At 35.2% G+C, this 19,545-nt stretch overlaps 1 protein-coding gene across 1 annotated transcript in view; it reads left to right on the top strand.

Annotated features, from left to right (window-relative positions):
• The first annotated feature begins 4,980 nt into the window (after nucleotides 1-4,980).
• Nucleotides 4,981-19,545, top strand: part of LOC150079474 (little elongation complex subunit 2-like) — a 162,053-nt gene continuing 147,488 nt past the window's right edge. The window contains exons 1-3 of the mRNA XM_090382392.1: nucleotides 4,981-5,089; nucleotides 10,217-10,495; nucleotides 18,823-19,000. Coding sequence (XP_090238518.1) covers nucleotides 5,070-5,089; nucleotides 10,217-10,495; nucleotides 18,823-19,000 — 477 coding nt within the window. The 5' untranslated portion in view covers nucleotides 4,981-5,069. The remainder of the gene's footprint in view (nucleotides 5,090-10,216; nucleotides 10,496-18,822; nucleotides 19,001-19,545) is intronic.

Genomic DNA, 19,545 nt, shown 5'->3' with positions numbered 1-19,545 from the left:
TTGAATTGCTTAAAGAAGAAAGCAGACGACTTATCAGCTTTCTTGTAACATATACGCGTCTGGATAGCTTCATTTTCTGCCTGCCTCTCTAATAGCGACAGGATTTCTTTTTGTATTTCCCTTTCCCCCAGATCATCCTGACAAGACTTTAGGAGTCTCCGAACTTCATACAGGTGTCTTAGCTCTCTCTTGCTTTCCAGGTGCTTTTCCCTTGTTAATTTTTGAAAAGCTGTTTTTATTGAATTTTTGTAGTGCACCCAGCTCCCTTCAGTCCAGTGATTAGGATTTCTCAAAAGCTGTGTTAGTCTTTTAATATCCTGCGGGTCACCTTGCAAGAGCACCGGTTTTAACCTCCAGGGGCCCTTCCCCTGTTCTACAGTTAGGCTTAGTGGAAAGTCCATTATAACTAATTTGTGATCTGTTATTGCGCGGGGTCCCGAAATGTTAATATGTCTTACCCGATTTATTTTATCTGCTATCTTGCTTGGGACATAGAACCGGTCAATGCGGGTCCCTACCGTTCCCCTAGACCAGGTTGCTCCGTGACTTATGGGATATTTCTTTCTCCATATATCTATCAGGTCGTGTTTTAAGCTCAAGCTGTTGAGCTCCAAGGAGTCCTCTGTGCCAGTTGTTGGATCCCCCGTACCTGTCTTATCTTTAACTGGGTCTAACACGCAATTCCAGTCTCCTTCTAGTATAATCAATCGGGCCCCCACCAAAAAAAGATGTAAACTACTAAATATCCGCCTCCGCTCTGGAGCGGTGTTTGGTGCATATACATTCATCAGTCTTATTGTGTGCGACCCTATTCTCCAGTCAATGCAGACTATTCTCCCTTCTATGTCCCTTTGAAGATTGCAAAATTTTCCTATGACCGGTGGTAAGACTATGATGCCTACCCCCTTGGAATTGCTTGAGCCAAAACTCCAGAAGCTTAGACATTTGTATCTGTTCTGGAATTTTCGCACTTGGACACTGTTAAAAAAATGACTTTCTTGGATGAATAAAATTTTTACCCCTAGTAACAACATGCTTCTCCATACATGATGCTGAGCATGCCCTTGAGCAAAACCCCTTATGTTCCAAGTACCTATGATTACCATGTAGAAATCTGATCTATTGTGTCAGAGATACGCTTAGAGCATACAAGGTTCTGCCTAACTCTTGCTCATGTCCTAATAACCATGAGATTCGGGAATTGTTTAGCTGCTGCACTACTCCCAGTACCGTCTGTCCTGCTAAGTTTCCAAAAAATATGTCTCTCCACATGAATTGGATGTTGTTTACTTTACCTCCTTGAGCATGCTCTACCACTATTCTCGGCTTTCCTAGCCGCTGTTCCCATTCTTCTAATTTAACAGTTAATGTTTCCGATCCTACTGGCACGTATTTTTTTAAATGCTCCACCCCCAGTAATTTGTCACTACCCTCGCCTAATGTCCCTTCTGTTTCGGAGTCATCTGAACTTAGTTCATTCAGATCTTGTATTGTGTCCTTCCCTTTTTCCTCTTTCCTCTTTCTTTTTCCTTCTACCTCTAGACTTTCTTCGTCTTTGTTGTCCCCCCTCTTCATACCTCTTGCTATTTCCACTATTTCCATTGAAGTGGGGGTATCTTGACTTATGTCTATAATCCCTTTTTCTTCCCCTGTTCCTGTAATTGGATTCACTGGTTCAGCTGACAGTATCTTTTTTATGACTCCCTGTGGCCTTAAAATGACCATATTTCCCTTTTCCGAATTTTCTTCGCCTACTTTTTCTTCCCCTCCTCTGATGGCATCTGCATATGATCTAATTGAGCAGCTTCCCGCTTTGTGGCTTGTCTCCCCACATTTGTTGCATGCTTTGGGGCAGTCACTGCTGATATGCCCCAGTTCTTTGCAATTGAAACAACGCCCATTTATACAATTCGCGCCTAAATGATCCAGGCTGCCACATTTTAAGCACCTCTTCTCTACCCCTCTGTAATTCAGAAGTAGTCGATTTCCCATTACATAGATGATGTTTGGAACTGGTTTTCTCATTTCCATTTGCACTGTTACTTTTCCCGTATACAGCTCTGGAAAGCCCTCCCATGCGTGCATTTCTATTCTCGAGACTCTTCCATATGCTTCTAATGAAGTTTTTAGATATGTGTTCGGCATTTCAATTGGGTAACGCTCTATGGTGATATATTTCCTGATACTACCCACCAAATGGGGGTGTATCACTTGGTTTTCAAAAGGGAAGCCCCTCAGCAATGTGTCTCTTGTCACGCAGTCTTTACAAACTACCTGGTATTTCCTCAAGGGTAGGAGGGTGAACCCCTGTAATCTAGATAAATTTACGCTTTTCGCTAAACCCTCAATTACTTGTCTCGGTTCATGCTCTGCATCCAGAGTGAATTCCAAGGTCCTCTCACGTATATAGAAACTCATTTTGTAGAGAAAAAAAAAAAAAAAAAAAAGTAACAATTGTCGTGCCCGCAGGCACTAATCCCACCCTGGAAACTTTCGCAGGGTCAGCAAAAAAAAACAACTTAATCTAAGAACTTACGATCTAGAAGGACCTTGAAGCAGCACAACCTCGTCAGGCGATTATACGAAAGAAGAACGTTATATCCGGCCTATCGTCAGTGGGTGGGCAGGTACCCTGGTAATGCAGACATGACGACCCAGTTGTGAAGTTAATCACACAATATGAGAGATGCCAAGAGGTGTAGATGTCAATATTTAAAATAAATAAATGCACAAGGCATAATACTTTAAGAGTTTGGTATCTATATAATATCGGTGTTTAAATACACCATAGATAACTCTAAGTACTCAACTGAGAATAAGTAACAATAGCCTTCTCTATTAGTGAAGAGTTACTTATTCGAAGTAGTGCAATATCATGGCAACTCGTCGTGAAGGCAGAGCACAATATGAGAAAGAGCAAATGATGCCTACCACAACTACTTTGTAGTTTATTAAGAGTTATCTATGGTTATTTAAACACCGATATTATATAGATACCAAACTCTTAAAGTATTATGCCTTGTGCATTTATTTATTTTAAATGTTAATATTTATATACAAACTCAGAAAATGATGTTCCTGGGGAAAAAAAAAAAATACTGATTAATTTGGTATTGGCCAACGGACTGTCAGATATTAAAAAAGAAAAAGAATCTATAAACACATTTCCTTTAAAATTCGATGTGGGGAGCGATAAACGCAGTGTATCAAATAGACAGACATTTAAAAAGTCACAATAAGTGTTGCTGGAAGAAGCTGCATTTAAGTGGTATTCACAGGAACCAGTGGTTTTCAACCGAGGTGCCGCGGCACCTTAGGGTGCTGCAACAACATTCCAGGGGTGCCACGTAATTTGGGCTTAAGTTACTTAAACTTATTATTTTTTAATTTGTATGTTTATTTCATTATAGAAAGGTCTACAATATCTTTTTAATTTTGTGGTGATCTATAATTGATGTTTACTTAGTACCTCTATATAAAGAATAAAATTATATATTGTATATATATAATTTGTATTATGAAATGTAATTTTTATATTTATATATACAGGGTGTCTCAAAAATATTGGTACAAACGTTTAGGGGAGGTAGGTAACATCTAAAGGAATGTGAATCGCATAGGAACCCATAAACGGAAACTTCACGGGAAAGTAGTAGTAGAGGCACAAGAAGCAGAAATGACACAAGACAGTAATTAGCGGCAAACATTTATTTGACATAATATTAACAATGGAGTACGAGATGGATGCATTTCATGATGTGACAACAGATGTTCGACGGTTCCACCATGACACGCGTGCATGCGTGACAACGACGCAGCATGGCTGACACGGTCGAACACACCTGGAGTTTCTTTGACAGTAGCAGCAGCGCAGCGAGTCTCGCCACGAGATCCATTTCCGTCTCCACAGGCGATTCACACACGATAGAAGAGATTGAGAGACCCCCCCCCCCACAGAAAGAAATCAAGGCTCGATAAATCAGGTGAGCGTGGGGGACAGGCAACAGGTCCACCACGGCCAATACGTCGACGCCCAAAACGCCTGTTCAAATGGTCACGAACACACCTTCCATAATGGGCAGGCGCCCTGTCATGTTGAAACCAAATGTTGCGTCTCACATTTGCTGGAACATCGTCAAGTAACCCTGGTAGAACTTGTTCAAGAAAGATCCGATATTTAGCGGAGTTCATGTGGGATGGTAACAGGTATAGGCCGACTAAGCAGTCGTCTACCTACTTATGGTGACGTTTCCGGTTATGGGTTCCTATGCGATTCACATTCCTTTAGATGCTACCTCCCCTAAACCTTTCTACCAATATTTTTGAGACACCCTGTATACACGGATATATGCAGAGACAGAATCGGATTTAACAGGCAGAAACTTGAGTAGGGGTGCCGAAAAATAAAATAAATTACTTAGGGGTGCCGTTATTAAAAAAATGTTGAAAACCACTGACAGGAACGATCAAGTGGCGTGGTGTGCGACGCCAGCGCCACCTGATATAAAAAGACAAAAGCCAATACATAATGTATTGTCTTTTTATAGTTTTTTTATAAAGCCGCTAGAGTGATATATTTTTTTATTTATTTTCATCAGCACTAAATTTTCCATTTATTTGTGTTCTCGGTTTTTTAGGGCTATCTTTTGCTTCGCTAATTCGGATTATCGCTTAATCAGGATGACCTCTCCCCCAATTACTCTGGATTAGCGAAGGTTTTTAGTGTATTAATACTAAATATTTAATATTATTATTATTATTATTATCTTATATATATGTTAATAAACAAAGTGGTGTACGCCGCTAGAGGGTATTATTATTGTTGTATACATGGTGCGTTTTTGACATGTGTATTTGTTGGCCTGAATGATTTTCTATATTTTATTTCAGAAGTTATTTAAAACAATCGACAAGACATTTTGTAATTATTTAAATCATGTAAGATATCTGTATCTCTTTAAAGTAAGCATGCAACTTCAAAATATTTCTGTCTGTGTCATCCATGATAGATACTTATGAACTGATGTGTTTATATTGAAGCTTATGGTTTCGTATTTTTTCAAATCGTTATGGATTGGGAAATCGAATGGCAAGTACACTGAATTTCTTTTTTACTTTTATTTAGGGATGCATGTTAAATTGTGCTTATAGATAATTTGAACAATGGAGAGTAATAACTATATAATTTAAATATTTTCTGCTTAGATGCCAACCTCCAATATGTGTTGGAAGACACTCTATAAAAATAACATTGGATTTGGGGGGGAAAATTATGTGGAATATGAAGCGCATGGATTTTAATGAGATCAGTAATCCTCTTTGGTACTCTTCAAGTTTTTGATATGTGGAGGCTAATCTTGCCTCATTCCTTGTAAGGCTGCAACTAGTTTCTGCATGAAATAGGTCTTGTTTGAGCTTTCAATTGTTCCAAAACAATAAAGATCTAGGCCAGGGGTGGCGAACCTTTTTAAGGGTGCGTGCAAAATTGGATAAATATTTTAAAAAACTACCCTTGCATTTCAGAACACAAAATGCATAATGCTTTATTATCCTTCCTAATCATACCAAATCTTTCACTCCAAGATTCTTGAAATTCTCTGCTACTCCCCTCTTCATTTGAACTTTTTTTTTTTTTTTTCTTTGCTCATTGAGCTGACATTCTAAACAATCCGTAAAGAGCAAATAGCAGTTAAAATATTTATGAGAATTAATGAAGAATATCTCCATGCTACGTACAAACCATAATTGACAATGAAGGCTACACTAAATACTTAATATGGATATTATATCTCACGCATAACTATACCAATAACTTATGTTCTGAATAAATGTGTGAAATATTACAATTTTTTTTTTTCTTAATTTCATTTCACAATTTCGTCAGTACGTCTCACCACTTGGACTTCAAATAAATCTCTGCATGAAGTTTGAAATTTTTTTTTCTCTCTCTCTGAAAAATTTCCACAATGCAGGTAAGGCACAATTATGTAGAATGTCACAACATACAGCCACAGTCATAGTTTCATTGATAACAACAAGTGGATCAGTTCAAAACAGATAAAACAGGCCCATAGAATCATATTTACTGCCACATCATTATTGGTGCAATACATCGTGGACAAAACTGTTCTTTTGGCATATGCCACAATGAGATATAGCTATCCAGTGTCAAGACTGTAGCATGATTCATTGCTCCACAATCCACACGTTCTGCCACTCCGTTAATATCCAGTGCTGTTCTCTGCATCAAGATGTGTCATAACATGTATTGCTTTGCCGACCATTGTGACTGCATTAACTCCAGTCATCTGTGAAGTGTTTTTGCAATGGTTATTTATCCTACACTTATCCCATTTCTGTTAACTGTCAGCTGACTGTTTGAGCTGGTAGCATGCTCTGCAGATTATTACTAATGATCTGCCTGGCTTAGATTGAACATGCTACTCAATCTTGGAATGGTCATGTTACTCCCTGTCTTTCATTGGCATGTGGTGTTTCAAACAGTTGATTTTTGGTGTTCCACCTTTTTAGGGAATGGACATGCCCAATCTGCAACATTATTGTTACACCTCTAGTGATCGGATCTAGGTCTTTTTCTAGTCTTGTTCGTTCCATCTACATGTGATTATGTATACATACATTTTATACGTTACTTTTAAATAATACTACCATCTACGTGTCATGTGACTTCTAGAATTAAACTTATTTTCTGAGAGGGTAAGACATTTCAGTAGATATGGAATGCTTCACCCTCTTGTTCTGTGGCAGATAACTTTTTATTGCCCATATTAAAAGTTTCAATGTGTCCCCCATATTATATACTCATGGAAAATGCAGGTCTTTAATAAATTGCAGTTAGTTGGTGAAATATAATTAGTTAGCTAAAGCATTATGGAATATACTCTACTTTTGATGTTAATATGAACTACATCAATGTGTGGTTCAGTGCAGTGCACATGCATGCATATACATACACAACACAAGATGTGAAACAATTTTTATGGAAAAATAGATCCATGAACTAGTTTTATGGATCTATTTTTAATTTATTTTTTTATATTTTTAAACAGTTTTGTTTTATTTTTATGTGTGTTTACACATGCTATATACATACATAATAACACAGATATAAGATTAAAATTATTTAAGTTGATATAGGGTTAACACTGAATGAAATATATAAATAATCTATAGTATGATAATGACACTGCTTTACTGGCTGAAAATAAAAAAGACCTGCACTTAATTGTAGATGTTTTAAATAAAAAGAGAAATGAACATGTGAAGAAAATGAAAGCAGTAGGCATCAAAAAAGGTGTCCTAAAAATAAATAAGGATAAATGGAAAAAGAATAGAACAAATGAATAAATGTATGTATTGTGATATACAGCAATCAGTGGCAGAAGAATTTAGTTGAAATGAAAAGAATTGCTATGGTGAAATGCACAATACCAACATGAAAAAATTGGTAACATCTTGAGATCTTAAAAAAAAAACCAAGCATTAGAATGTATAAATGCACCAATTATGCCATTGTGTTTTATGAAGCTGAAATGTGGACATTAAACAAAAATATTTAAAGTAAAATAAATGCTTCTGAAATGGGGAAAGATGATAAAAATATCACAGAAAATAAAATTAAGAAACAAAAACATACTGCAAATGGTAAATACTAAATGTATCTGCTGAACATGTTAAAGAGAAGGAAAAATAACATACACGGGGTACTTAATGAGAAAGGATGACATACCAAAACTATTAATGAAAGGAAATTAGAAGTTCAAAAGAAGAATAGGGTTGCCCAGATGATCATGGATAGTAAAGTGCCATATTACAACCACACAGAAACTAATTCATCTGCCCTGCGTATTATGGGGAGAATGGTGATTATAACTACTGTGCTGCCCGTACAGGTAGATGATCATGGATGAGTAATGTGGAGAATAGACTGGTTTAGAATATAAAGAATTTGCAAGATTGATTGAGAAAAGGGAAGACTGGACAGCTTTGGCAGCCAGCCTCCTGGAAGGAGATGGCACATGATGGATGGGGATACGATTTGATGCCACTGAATTTGTATTTTTGTGATAAAATTACTGTAATAGAAAGTGTCTTATACAGATAATTTAGAATAAATTTTAATAAACGAACAAACCTTTGTATCTTTAGTCGTCCCAGTTCATTTCTTTTAAAAAGAATCACAAATTTTCAACTATTGCACTAGTATAAGCCTCTTAAAAAATAAAAATTTGACATTTTATGATAAATGTCTGAAGATAAGTATGATGATTGTTAAATTGATACAGCAAACTTTATATAAAATCTAGTTTAACAAGTCACTCTCACATAACAGAACCAGGACTTGAGTATGGCAACCAAGGCACTTACCTCTGATACAAGGCTGGTTGAAGGGGGCATAAGAATTCAGGGATTCAGTGCTGTAAATGTATATAGTGTAGTTAGTGGTGGAGGCACATTTCTGAATAATTACCTTAGATGAAGAAATACTCCATCCCAGGCTGCATAATAGCAGCTTATTTCGGCCAAAGTAAATGCCTAATGCAAAGATATGTATTAGACCAAGCATTGGCTTCTTCCCTGGGATAACATATTGCAAGTAGAGAATATAAGAGAATAATCAAGCTAATATTGAAATTTGTCATTATTAAATTATACATTATTTATATAATACAATGAAGACAGAAATATAAAAGTAGTAGATACGAAAACATAAGTGTATGAATGGTAGGATGACTATAATGCAAAATTATATGTAGAGAAGGTAGGTGCTAAAAAAAAACAGGCATGGTGGAGACTATTGTATTAGTGTAGATGTGGAAGCTTATAGGACAGGTGGTTTCAACCCTTTTTGGGTAATGGAACACATTGAAATGGGTAAAAAATTGGTGGAACACCATATCTATGTAAACTATTTTGTTTTTAATCAGTACAAAAAAAAATTGTATTCATGAGAATAGAAATAAGAATAGCAATTAATAAAAAAAAGTTTTTGGTTTTTGATAAGTGAAGAAGAATATTATGTGGTAAATGATGGGAATTAGTTTAAGCAAAAGATTGATATGTCTAGTATTGAGTGTGATATGTTATGGCTCGCACAGATATGAACATTGAAAATGGAAGATATTAGATGATTGATAAGTTTTGATATGTGGATATAGAGGAGGATGGAAAAGATAAGATGGGTTGATAAAGTGAGAAATTGAAGAGGTTTCAACCTATCCTTCCTAAGCCTTCCACCCATTACTGTAAATTATTGAGATTTAACTGTGTTACTGATATTTCTTATTAGTTATATACTTTCAAGTGGATTAAAAAGAGGACATAAACTGAATCGAAAGAGGGATGGCTGCAGTATAGATGTGTGAAAATTTGCTTTCAGCCAAAGAGTTGTTGGAATAAACTATCATCTCTTGTCATGGAAGTGCATAGTTTGAATAAATTTAAGGAAGAATTAGACAAATTATAATTCTGCATATATATTAAGATGTGCATGTTGACTCCATAACCTTAATTCCCCCACCAATCACAACAATATATTTATGTATTTTTCCTGTAAAAATCGTATTAACAGTGATACAAGTATAAAGTAATATTAGTTTAATGCCATATCTTGTTTATTAGTTCAGTATTTTTTATTATCCTGGAAAGAGTAAAGAATACTGGACTAATGATGAAAAATATTAAGTTTTCATGACTTAAAAGCACAATAATAATTATTAAATTTACTATTTTAAATTAAAAACATTTTCATGAAGAAGATTATTGATACAGATGTACAGTATTTTAAAAAATACAGATGTATAATATTTAAAAAAAAAGAGTAAAGTTAAAAAAAGAGTAATGTAAATTTTTTAGATTACTCTTTGACAGGCACTGAGGAAAATTTTGATTTTCCCCTTTTCTTTTTCAGACCCTTTACACTGAAACTGTGCCATTTGAGCAGCAATTACTCATTTTAAGTAGCATATTTTCCTTGATTTCCTTGCTGTTACTAATTTTAAGAGTTGGTTTTCTTGGTTTCTCTGTTAAAAATTCAAAAACTTATTGAAAAGAGTAAAAATGATCTATATTTAACAAAGTGATTAAATATATATTAAAAATATATATTTGACCACTTGGTTAAATATATATTTTTGCAATGTTAAATATGCCAAATATTATTATTCTTACCCAGTTTATATATTTAACATTTCAGGAGAGATGTACCACAGAATGAGTCCCATCGTGCTTGTCCTAGATTTTTTTCTGAGGAAGAGTTCATTAGGTTTTCAGGTGTCTACAGGGAAAGACTGAAATTATTGGTGGAATGTTGTCAACGTCTGAGGGAAAAAAATGTAGATATAAAAGGTGATATAAACAAAAAAGAAACAGTAGAACCAGAAAAAGAATTACAAAATGGCAACGATGAGAAAGAGAAAACAGCTGTAGAACCAGGAAATGATATAAAGTATTTTTCACCACAAAGTCCAGATATGTATGTTTTAATTGACTATTTGTGGAAATTGATATTTAAGCATATAATCAGATTATGTATATATTGTAGGAAATGTGAAAAGTATTTTGTTACTTCTCCAATGCTGATATAAACAGTTAGATGTTTTCAATTAAATATCTCACATACTACTTTGTACATTTGCATTTAATTACCTTTTAGATAAGTACATCTGATTGAATTGGCTCAGACCTTGTGTATGGCACAGATTTAAACATGTGGTTTTACAAATATGCAGTCTGTGCTTTTAGTCAGCTATTACAGAGAATAGTATGTTTTTTAGGTGCCACTGCTGAGTTATCTTTCTTGTCATTGTCTTCAAATTAAAGATGATAAAACTTGAATTTTTAAAATTTCTGACCTAGTTACTCAATCAGTTGAACAGTGTAAAGTGTTGTTCAATTATAAACAACCAGATGTATTTTGAAATTCATAATGTAGACAAAACGTATTTCTTGAAAATGAATCATGTACTCATGGTGTGATTTTTTTTTTTTTTTTTTTTTGTCTGATGCTGCATAAGCTCATACACTTGCTTTCTTGCATCACATGCCAATACTACTACTACTACTCACAACATAGGTTTAAACTTAGGATTATTACTGCATTAACACACAAAGTTACATAGATATTTGTTAACTCTTTCACTCACTACGTTATCCATTGTTATCAGAGAAGCTATGCTTTTCTGATAATAATGGGGACTATGTAATGAATTATTCATGGAATTTTAAAATTTTGTAAAATGAAAACTTTATGTGTAAATGCTTTTACCATGTTAGTCAATACAATATATATAAAAACCAGATTCCTAGGGGCCTCCAGTTTTTTTTTTTTTTTTTTTAATTATAATTATATCATTGACAAACATGACCTGTTCAAAAGAAATTGAAGCTGAAATCATATTTGGATCTACCAGCCCATCTAAAATCATTTTGAATTAAAGAATATCCTGTCAAAAATGCTGTAGTAGAATCATTGTGCTCCAATGGTAATAGGAACTTCGATATAAATGTAAGCATTAGTAGAGGCATATGATATAAAAAAGCAAGCATATACAGCATCAGCCAAAAAAAAAAAAAAAAAAACCACCACTTCCCATTTCATACCCATCCATCCATTAGCTTCAAACGTTTGTCCAGTTCTTCCTTGAATTTATTTAAGCAATCAACCACCTGCTGACTAAAGGCAAATTTCTGCACATCTATTCTACAACTGTCTTTCCTCAATTTGAATTTATGCTCCCTCAGGTTCGAAATCTGAGCGAGAGGAAGAATCCCATCAGCATTAAGCTTGTTCAAACCATTCAAGGACTCCTTATACACCTCGATCAGGTACACACGTACCTAGTATCCAGACACTGCAGCTTGCAGAACTTAAGCCTTTCTTGGTAAGAGCAACTTTTGCAGGACTTTAGCCTTTCTTAGTAAGAGCAACCCTTTGTTATCCTTGCCAATCTTGTTGCCCTTCTCTGTACTCATTCTAGCAGCTCTACATCCTTCCTGAAATGAGGCCTCCAGATCTGTAGCTCAAGGTGTGGCCTGACCACTGCCAAGGAAATGATCACCTCCTTATCCCTCCTGGCAAAATTCCTGCATATCATTGACAAAATCCCTATGAGCTGCTCTGGCAGCCTGTCTGCACTGCTCAGAAAACTTCATATCTGACTGCACAATTATCCCCATTCTTTTTCGTTCTCCATTACCTTGCGTGTAGTACCACTCAGTTGGTATGTTACTCGGGGGTTGCTGCTATGCATATGCAGTACTTTACATTTGCCACCTCTCAGCCCATCTGCCCAACTTTTCTAGATCCTGTTGCAGTAGCGTGCTGTCATTACTGTCATTAACAATCCTTCCAACCTTTGTATCGTCTGCAAACTTTGACATTAAGCCTGATATGCCTTCTTAATATCTTTGATAAATATAGAAAACAACAATGGGCCCAACACCTAGCCCTGGGGGACACCACTAATAACATTAGTCTATGAAGAGCAATGTCTATTGATTACCACTCTTTCTTCTCCCACTCAATCATCCCTTTATTCATAGCAGCAACTTTCCCTTAATGCCATACTGCTCCAATTTGTACAGCAGTTTCCATGTGCAGCATTTTAGCTTTCCTAAAATCCAAGTATATGATATCAGAATTATTTTTTGCATCCAGTTCCTTTGTGACTGCATCGTAGTATCCAATCAAATTGTTCAGACAAGACTTCCCCCTAACAAACTCATGCTGTGTCTGAACTATAACTACAGTCTTGTCTAGATGATCTTGCAATGCTTCTTTAACAAGTGACTCCATTATTTTTCCTGGAATAAGTTAAACTGACAGGTCTAATTACTCGTGTCATCCTTAGATCCCCCCCCCCACTTTGTGAATTGGGAATGCATTTGTATATCTCCAGTCTGTGGGACCTCCCCTGGATCCAAAGATGCTCTCATAATTATGGCTAAGGGGATTGCTTCCTTTGCTGCCTCCTTTAATATAACTGGATAGATCCCATCACCCTCCCCCCCCAACCAGGTGCCTTTCTTATGTTTAACTTCAACAATTTCTTCTCCACTTTACTCTCAGTTATTACAAAATAATTTAGCTCCTGTTAAGAGTTTGATAAACGTCTGGTCTCTACTTCAACACAGATTTCCTCATGTGTGAACGTAGATGCAAAATACTCATTCAGCTTGTTCACTACCTGAGCAGGATCAAAAGTCGGGCGTCGATATCAATTAGACCAATCTGATTCATCCCTGCCCTTCTAGAGTTTACATAAGTAAAGAAGTCTTTGTTGTTTTTCTTTGTATCCTTTTCCAAGGATTTCTCATAATCTGCCTTCGTTTACCTAACTGCCTTTGTGACTTAATTACAAACTAACTTATATCTACCATAGGCTTCTGTGTTGCCCAATAATTTATATGCATCCCATGTATTTTTCTTTTCTGCCACAAGTTCCATTAGTTCATCTGACATCCATTTAGGCCTAAACCTTGAACAGCATTTCTTAGTTGGTCTTTGTGGAAGTTTTCTTTTAGCCAGCGAGTTGTTGATTACTGGAACATGTTGCTTCCACAGGTAGTTGAGTTTGAAGAAATATAAAGATTAACTAGACAGTTAACCTATGTGATGAGGGACATGTTTTTTTTTTTTTTTTTTTTGGTCAGTGGCTTCCTTGCACTGTTTGGCTAATACTAATAGCCTTCAGCATATACACTACTACTAATGTATATTGGAGCTCCTTATGCCTGGAAATAAATAGTTAAGTCCAGAGCCAACATGTGAGTTAAATGGTAGTACCAATTAAAAGTAGGGTATAAAGTCATACATAGTCAATGACAGAAGTTGGAAGAGAATGCAACAAGAAAGGGGCCTGAATCCCTTCACAAGAAGTGGGATAGTAAATTGTCACACAGTATGCAATCTACTATCACACTTCTGGTGAAGGGATCACAAAGGCATCCTTAATGAGCTGATTCGAGAGATTGATGACAGAACTGGGATAAATGTAGGGCTAACGGCCATCAGAAAATCACTTCATAGAATGGTTATTGTGATTGTGCCACTGCTTGCACACCAAAACTGTCTCCCAGCAACAGTTGTATCCTTGTGCAGCAAATGGAAGCATTGGGAATTACAGCAGTGGCAGAACCTGACATGGAGGGATGAGTTGTGCTGCACAATCTATGCATCAGATGGACAAACCTGGATGTGGTGGTGTGTTCTCAAAGAACGGTTTCACCTAGATTGTATTTGCATGAAGTTTAGTGGTGGCAGTATATTGTACAGTCCTGTTTACCATGGCTTTGCCTTGGCCCACTGGTTGTCATCACTAAAACCATGAACACTGCTGTTTTTTATGACATTTTGAACAGTTCTACCATGCATGCATTATTTCACTTCTTTGGAAACTGGTCGTATTTGTATCAGTATTACAATACCGATACAAATACTCTGTGTCATAAAACTTGGTCAGTACAACAGTGGTTTGAAGAGAATGTAGTAAACATGCCATTTGCAGCCCAAGTCTAAATGCAGTTGAATACCTTTAAATGTTTTGTAAACAACAATTGAAAGCTGGAACAAGCATCCTACTTCAAGTAGAGAACTGGTTGCAGCCTGATGGAAGGAGTGGATGAAGATTTCAGTCTTCGCATATCAGAAGTTGTAGAAAGTGTGTCCCAGAGAGGTTTGATGTTTGTTGAAACCCATGGTGGTTATACTTCATATTAAAAATTTCTTTTTTTCTGAGCAGACATTTTTGCATATAATGTTTCAATATGTTGAAGGTTAGTGTATATTAAAGTACACGATTTTATTGATACAGTGTTTTTTGTTTGTCTAATCAGTAACACAATATCCAAAAAAGATCACTCAGAAAATTATCCTTATGCTTTTACACAGACTTTCAGATGAAGATTATCATCATTGTAGCACGCACGCACGCACGCACACACACACACACGCGCGCGCACACACACACACACGTGCGCACACACACACACACATGCACAATATCCATGCTTTTCCTAGAAATCACCTGAGACCTTCAGTATTGCACTGAATCTGCCTATAATTTGTAATGTAATAGATTTAAATCTAGGTCCCCCAGATGGCTGGTCTAAGGCCTTTGATAAACTCAGAAATGTGGTGTATTATTGAATGGTTTTTGCCTTATGAGGAAGAAAATCTTTATTGAATGTTCAGCACTATCCATTGAAGATGTTTTTTCAATGCCTATTGCCCATTTTTTTCATTATAGACCTCCAGTGTCCCTCAGAGAGATATCTTTAGTATATGGCTTTATATCTCTGTGCTAATTTTGATCCTTATGTCTGATTTAATTAGCTGAGGTATGATGCTGTCAAATTACTCTCTTCAGCATCTACTTTCAGTGACAGATACTGGCTGGAGAGAAGGGTATATACTTCATAACTCGACAAAATTAGATTTTGTTGAGTTCTGCTACTCACCACTTTAATAGCCTGTGGCAAGTGGTGAATGTTTTCCAGCCTGGATGTTGTCAAAAATAGCTGAAACAGAAACATAGCAAATTTGTATGCCACAGAAATATGACCAACTAGTAGCAAACAGTCTTTATTGATATCATGAAAAGGTAATAACAATACTTGAAAGTTTTTAATGAGAATTTTATTGTATAATTTTGTGCACAGTTACACTTACTGTTTTCACTGCTAGTTGTGGCTGATAGATAAAAAATAAATAAATAAAATTGCATTCAAATAAAAGTTTCTTTTTTATAATATGAACTATTTATGTGCTATTTGCAAATTGATAAGTGCTGCTACCAAACAGATGAGCACATTATTAAAATATCTTCAAATGCCATACTGACTTTATACACTGAAGTGACAGGCATATGGTTCTCTTTGTTCCCTTCTCCCTCTTACCCTTCACTGCATGAAACATGACTGGCTGTGCATGCGAGCGCGCACACACACAGATTATAAGAAGGAGCTGGAACATTTGGGAAAAATGCTGTTTTGTCACTTTTTGCCTGAAAAGGTTTAAGAAATGTTATCACCAGTAGCTACCATGTGCCATTATATTTTGTACCTCTAGTGGCATATATACTATTTGCAAATTTATAAGTGCTACCAAATAGATGACTACATTAAAAAAATACAGTCGGGCCTCTATATAATGAAATCGATCGTTCCCTTGAAAAAATTCGTTATACAGAAATTTCGTTACAAAGAAATATGACCTTTTCAACAATGAAAAATACTGTAAATTCAGAAATATAGAAATATATTTCTATAGAAATATAGTAAATTCAGAAATATATAGTAAAATATAAATGGCAAAGAAGTGGTAATGAATAAATTTTTTAACGTTTTAAAACAATTTATTAATACATACATATTAAGAAATGACTACTTACATGATGCGCACAATATATTAGTACACAATTAAGAATTACAGCAGACTCTCGATTTATCGGGATCGGATTAATCGGGACACTTAAAGACTCCAAATAAAAAAAAAGATAAAAAATCAACCAGAAATCATAAAATTCAAGTAATAACTAGAATAGGTATAAACAGATGTTTTGCAAGTCGTAAATAAGCGACAAGAAGCGGCGTTATAAGTCGTCATTGGAAGATTAGTGTGCCTATTATGTTGCAACCCCCGCTGTCTTCACATCTGCCGCTCAAAAAAGAAAGACAGATGTTTAGTTTGTTTTAGTGCATGGTGTCGATTGTTGTGTTCTGTCGCACCGCAAAAGGACAAATTTTGTTTCGTTATTTATGTCAGGGATGTTGGATTTCTTTTTTTTTTTTTTTTTTTTTTGTTTAGAAATCACGAAAATGATGGGCAAATGCAAGAGTTGTGCTTTCAATTAAACAAAAACATGAAATTATTCAAAAGTTGCATCCGTTAAATCTCTAAAGTACCATTATAATGTTGGTGACCAAACAATACGCGACATTGTAAAAAATAAAGGGAAGTATCGTATTGGACACACGAGTAGTGCATGGTAAGTTTTTTTTTATCTATTGCCATACTTTTTACGTAGTTGCTGAACATTTTTCGATTATTCGATTTTTTTTTGGTAAGTCCAAAGCTACGTAAGTCCCTGACTTACGTTACATTATTTATATTTATTTTTTTATATGACTGAAGATTTCAGTGAAGGGGACACACATTTCACCATAATAATGTAAAAACCCACAGAATTCCAGCTATCGGTATTATCGCAAATGCAATGGGATCAAGTTTACTACCCATTTATAATTAGATGCACTAACTGAAAAGCCCAGTAACCTGGAAAGTGCAAATTGTTTTTGTTGTTTTATGGCAGTGACCTCCAGAAATGAGCTTTAGTAAAATGTGAGCTCACTCGTATGGGGCGATAATAATGAGTTTTTGCTTTAACCCTGTGAAGTTCTTTTCAGAAAATGTAATTTTGACTGTTACCATGGTGCCGACTAAGAGAATAAGAGCTGTTCAGAAATACATTAATCCTACATTTCCCCACTTTTTATTTGCCAGCACAATACACAAGTATTGTGCCATATAATTTATGACACAATACTTGTGTTTCACTTGTATTTATGGCACAACTAGGTATATTATACAGTCGATTTCAGTTATTTGGGACACATCGGGACTAGTTCATTTTGGCCCGATTAAGCGGCTGCCCCAGTTATCTGAAGTTTCACATAAATAGTTAAAAATACAACGGATCCCCGCTTTACAATTGGTTCACTGTACAATCAAATCACGTTACGATGGGCTCACCATAGTAAAGTACCATTCACTATACAATGTGAATGGTACTTTATTATGGTGATACAATGGATCCCCGCTATAAGCAGCTATAAAAACCATTAAAAATTGATTTTTATCTTTATTTTAACTATTTCTGTATGTTTAAATGCAGGGTCTATCAAAGTAGTAAGCGCTGGTCATTATGATCACGTTTGTGAATTGAATTTTAATTCTATAAAACAGTGATTCTAATTAGCGAAAATAGGAGGAATTACCCAGAGGCTATAAAAGTAAAGATATATTAAGCACAAATTTACACTTTATTAACTTATTAAAAAATTAAATGATACCTGAAAATCGGAAGAATATACGTGATAATCGGAATAATTAATACGTACTGTAATATGTACATACTAACTAGTTGACATTTCTGTTCACTGACATTTGTGGGCGGGGGTTGAAATTTAAAACAGCAAAAAGAGAAGCAATCAATAACAAAGAACACGGCACACAAAAATTGCAAGTAACATGATATGTGCAAGTGAGAACGGAGTAACAAGTTACGAAGCTTTAAAAATAGGAATGAAGAGAAGATTCTGAAAATTAATTTTTTTATATGATTGGAGATTCCATGGAAGTGTAAACATATTTCACCATATCATAAACGGATAGTAAGATCAAGTTTACTATCCATTTATGATAGATTGCACTAACAGAAAAGCCCAATAAACAGGTGACTGCTAATTGTTTTTATTGTTTTATGGTTGTGACCTCCAGAAATCCGAGCGAACCACGTAATATGGTTGGAGACAATCGTAGGGTAATCTCCATTGCTGCAGTCTCCTGCTCCGATTAAACGGCATGTTGTCCCAATTAAGCAAAGTAAATCCTGGCTATTTTCTTGATTGGGTTCTGTTTTTTAAGATTTGCCCCAATTAAATGGCTGCCGCGATTAACCGGTGGCCCAAATAACCAGAATCCACTGTATTTATATCCTTTCATTTATATCATAATGCTGTATTATTAAAATATTAATCTGTTTTTTCTTTTGATGGTCCTAATCATTTATTACTGTTTAGATCTGAACAGGGTGTTAAAGTTGTGACGCATGCTGAAGGAAAACCTGCTGAAAAATTTCCTAAATTTTCTACTCTTACTCCTGCAGAACATAACCAGTATATGTACCTGCTACGTAAATATTCTGTACAAGTCATATATCCTAATGAGAGGGAAAAACAGGAAATTAAACAATTGGGAGTAAGTTTTTATTACATACTAAATAATTACATAAGCAGCTATAAAAACCATTAAAAAATTGATTTATATCTTTATTTTAACTATTTCTGTTTTTCTGTATGTTTAAATGCAGGGTCTATCAAAGTAGAAAAACCATGAAATTGTTAATATCCCCAAATGCTTATAAATAGTGTTCAGAGTTATCTTTAAACTTTAAAAAATAATAAAATGGAATGAGAGGAAGAGAGAGTTTATTCATATAAGCAAAAAAAAACTTTAAAAAGTCTTTTTAATATAATTTTTGCTATCCATTTATGATAGAATTGGCATTTGGATCTCGTTATATAGAATGGACAGAATAGAATGACAGTGGAGAAATGAAGCCCAATGTGTGTCCTGATTAATTGAAGTGAAATGTATTACACAGGTTCAACCAAATTTCCAAAGGATGTATGGATGTGAGCTTTTATCATGACATATAGTTTATGAATAGCATCACAAATTTATGAAGATAGGCATATATATGAGGAAGACCTATAACATGTTGATGTGTTACACCAACATGT

This window comes from Mastigoproctus giganteus, chromosome 10, assembly GCF_048544385.1.
Source record: "Mastigoproctus giganteus isolate SK-2022 chromosome 10, ASM4854438v1, whole genome shotgun sequence".
NCBI classification, from domain to species: Eukaryota; Metazoa; Arthropoda; class Arachnida; order Uropygi; family Thelyphonidae; genus Mastigoproctus; species Mastigoproctus giganteus.
This window is presented reverse-complemented; position numbering and strand designations above follow the sequence as displayed.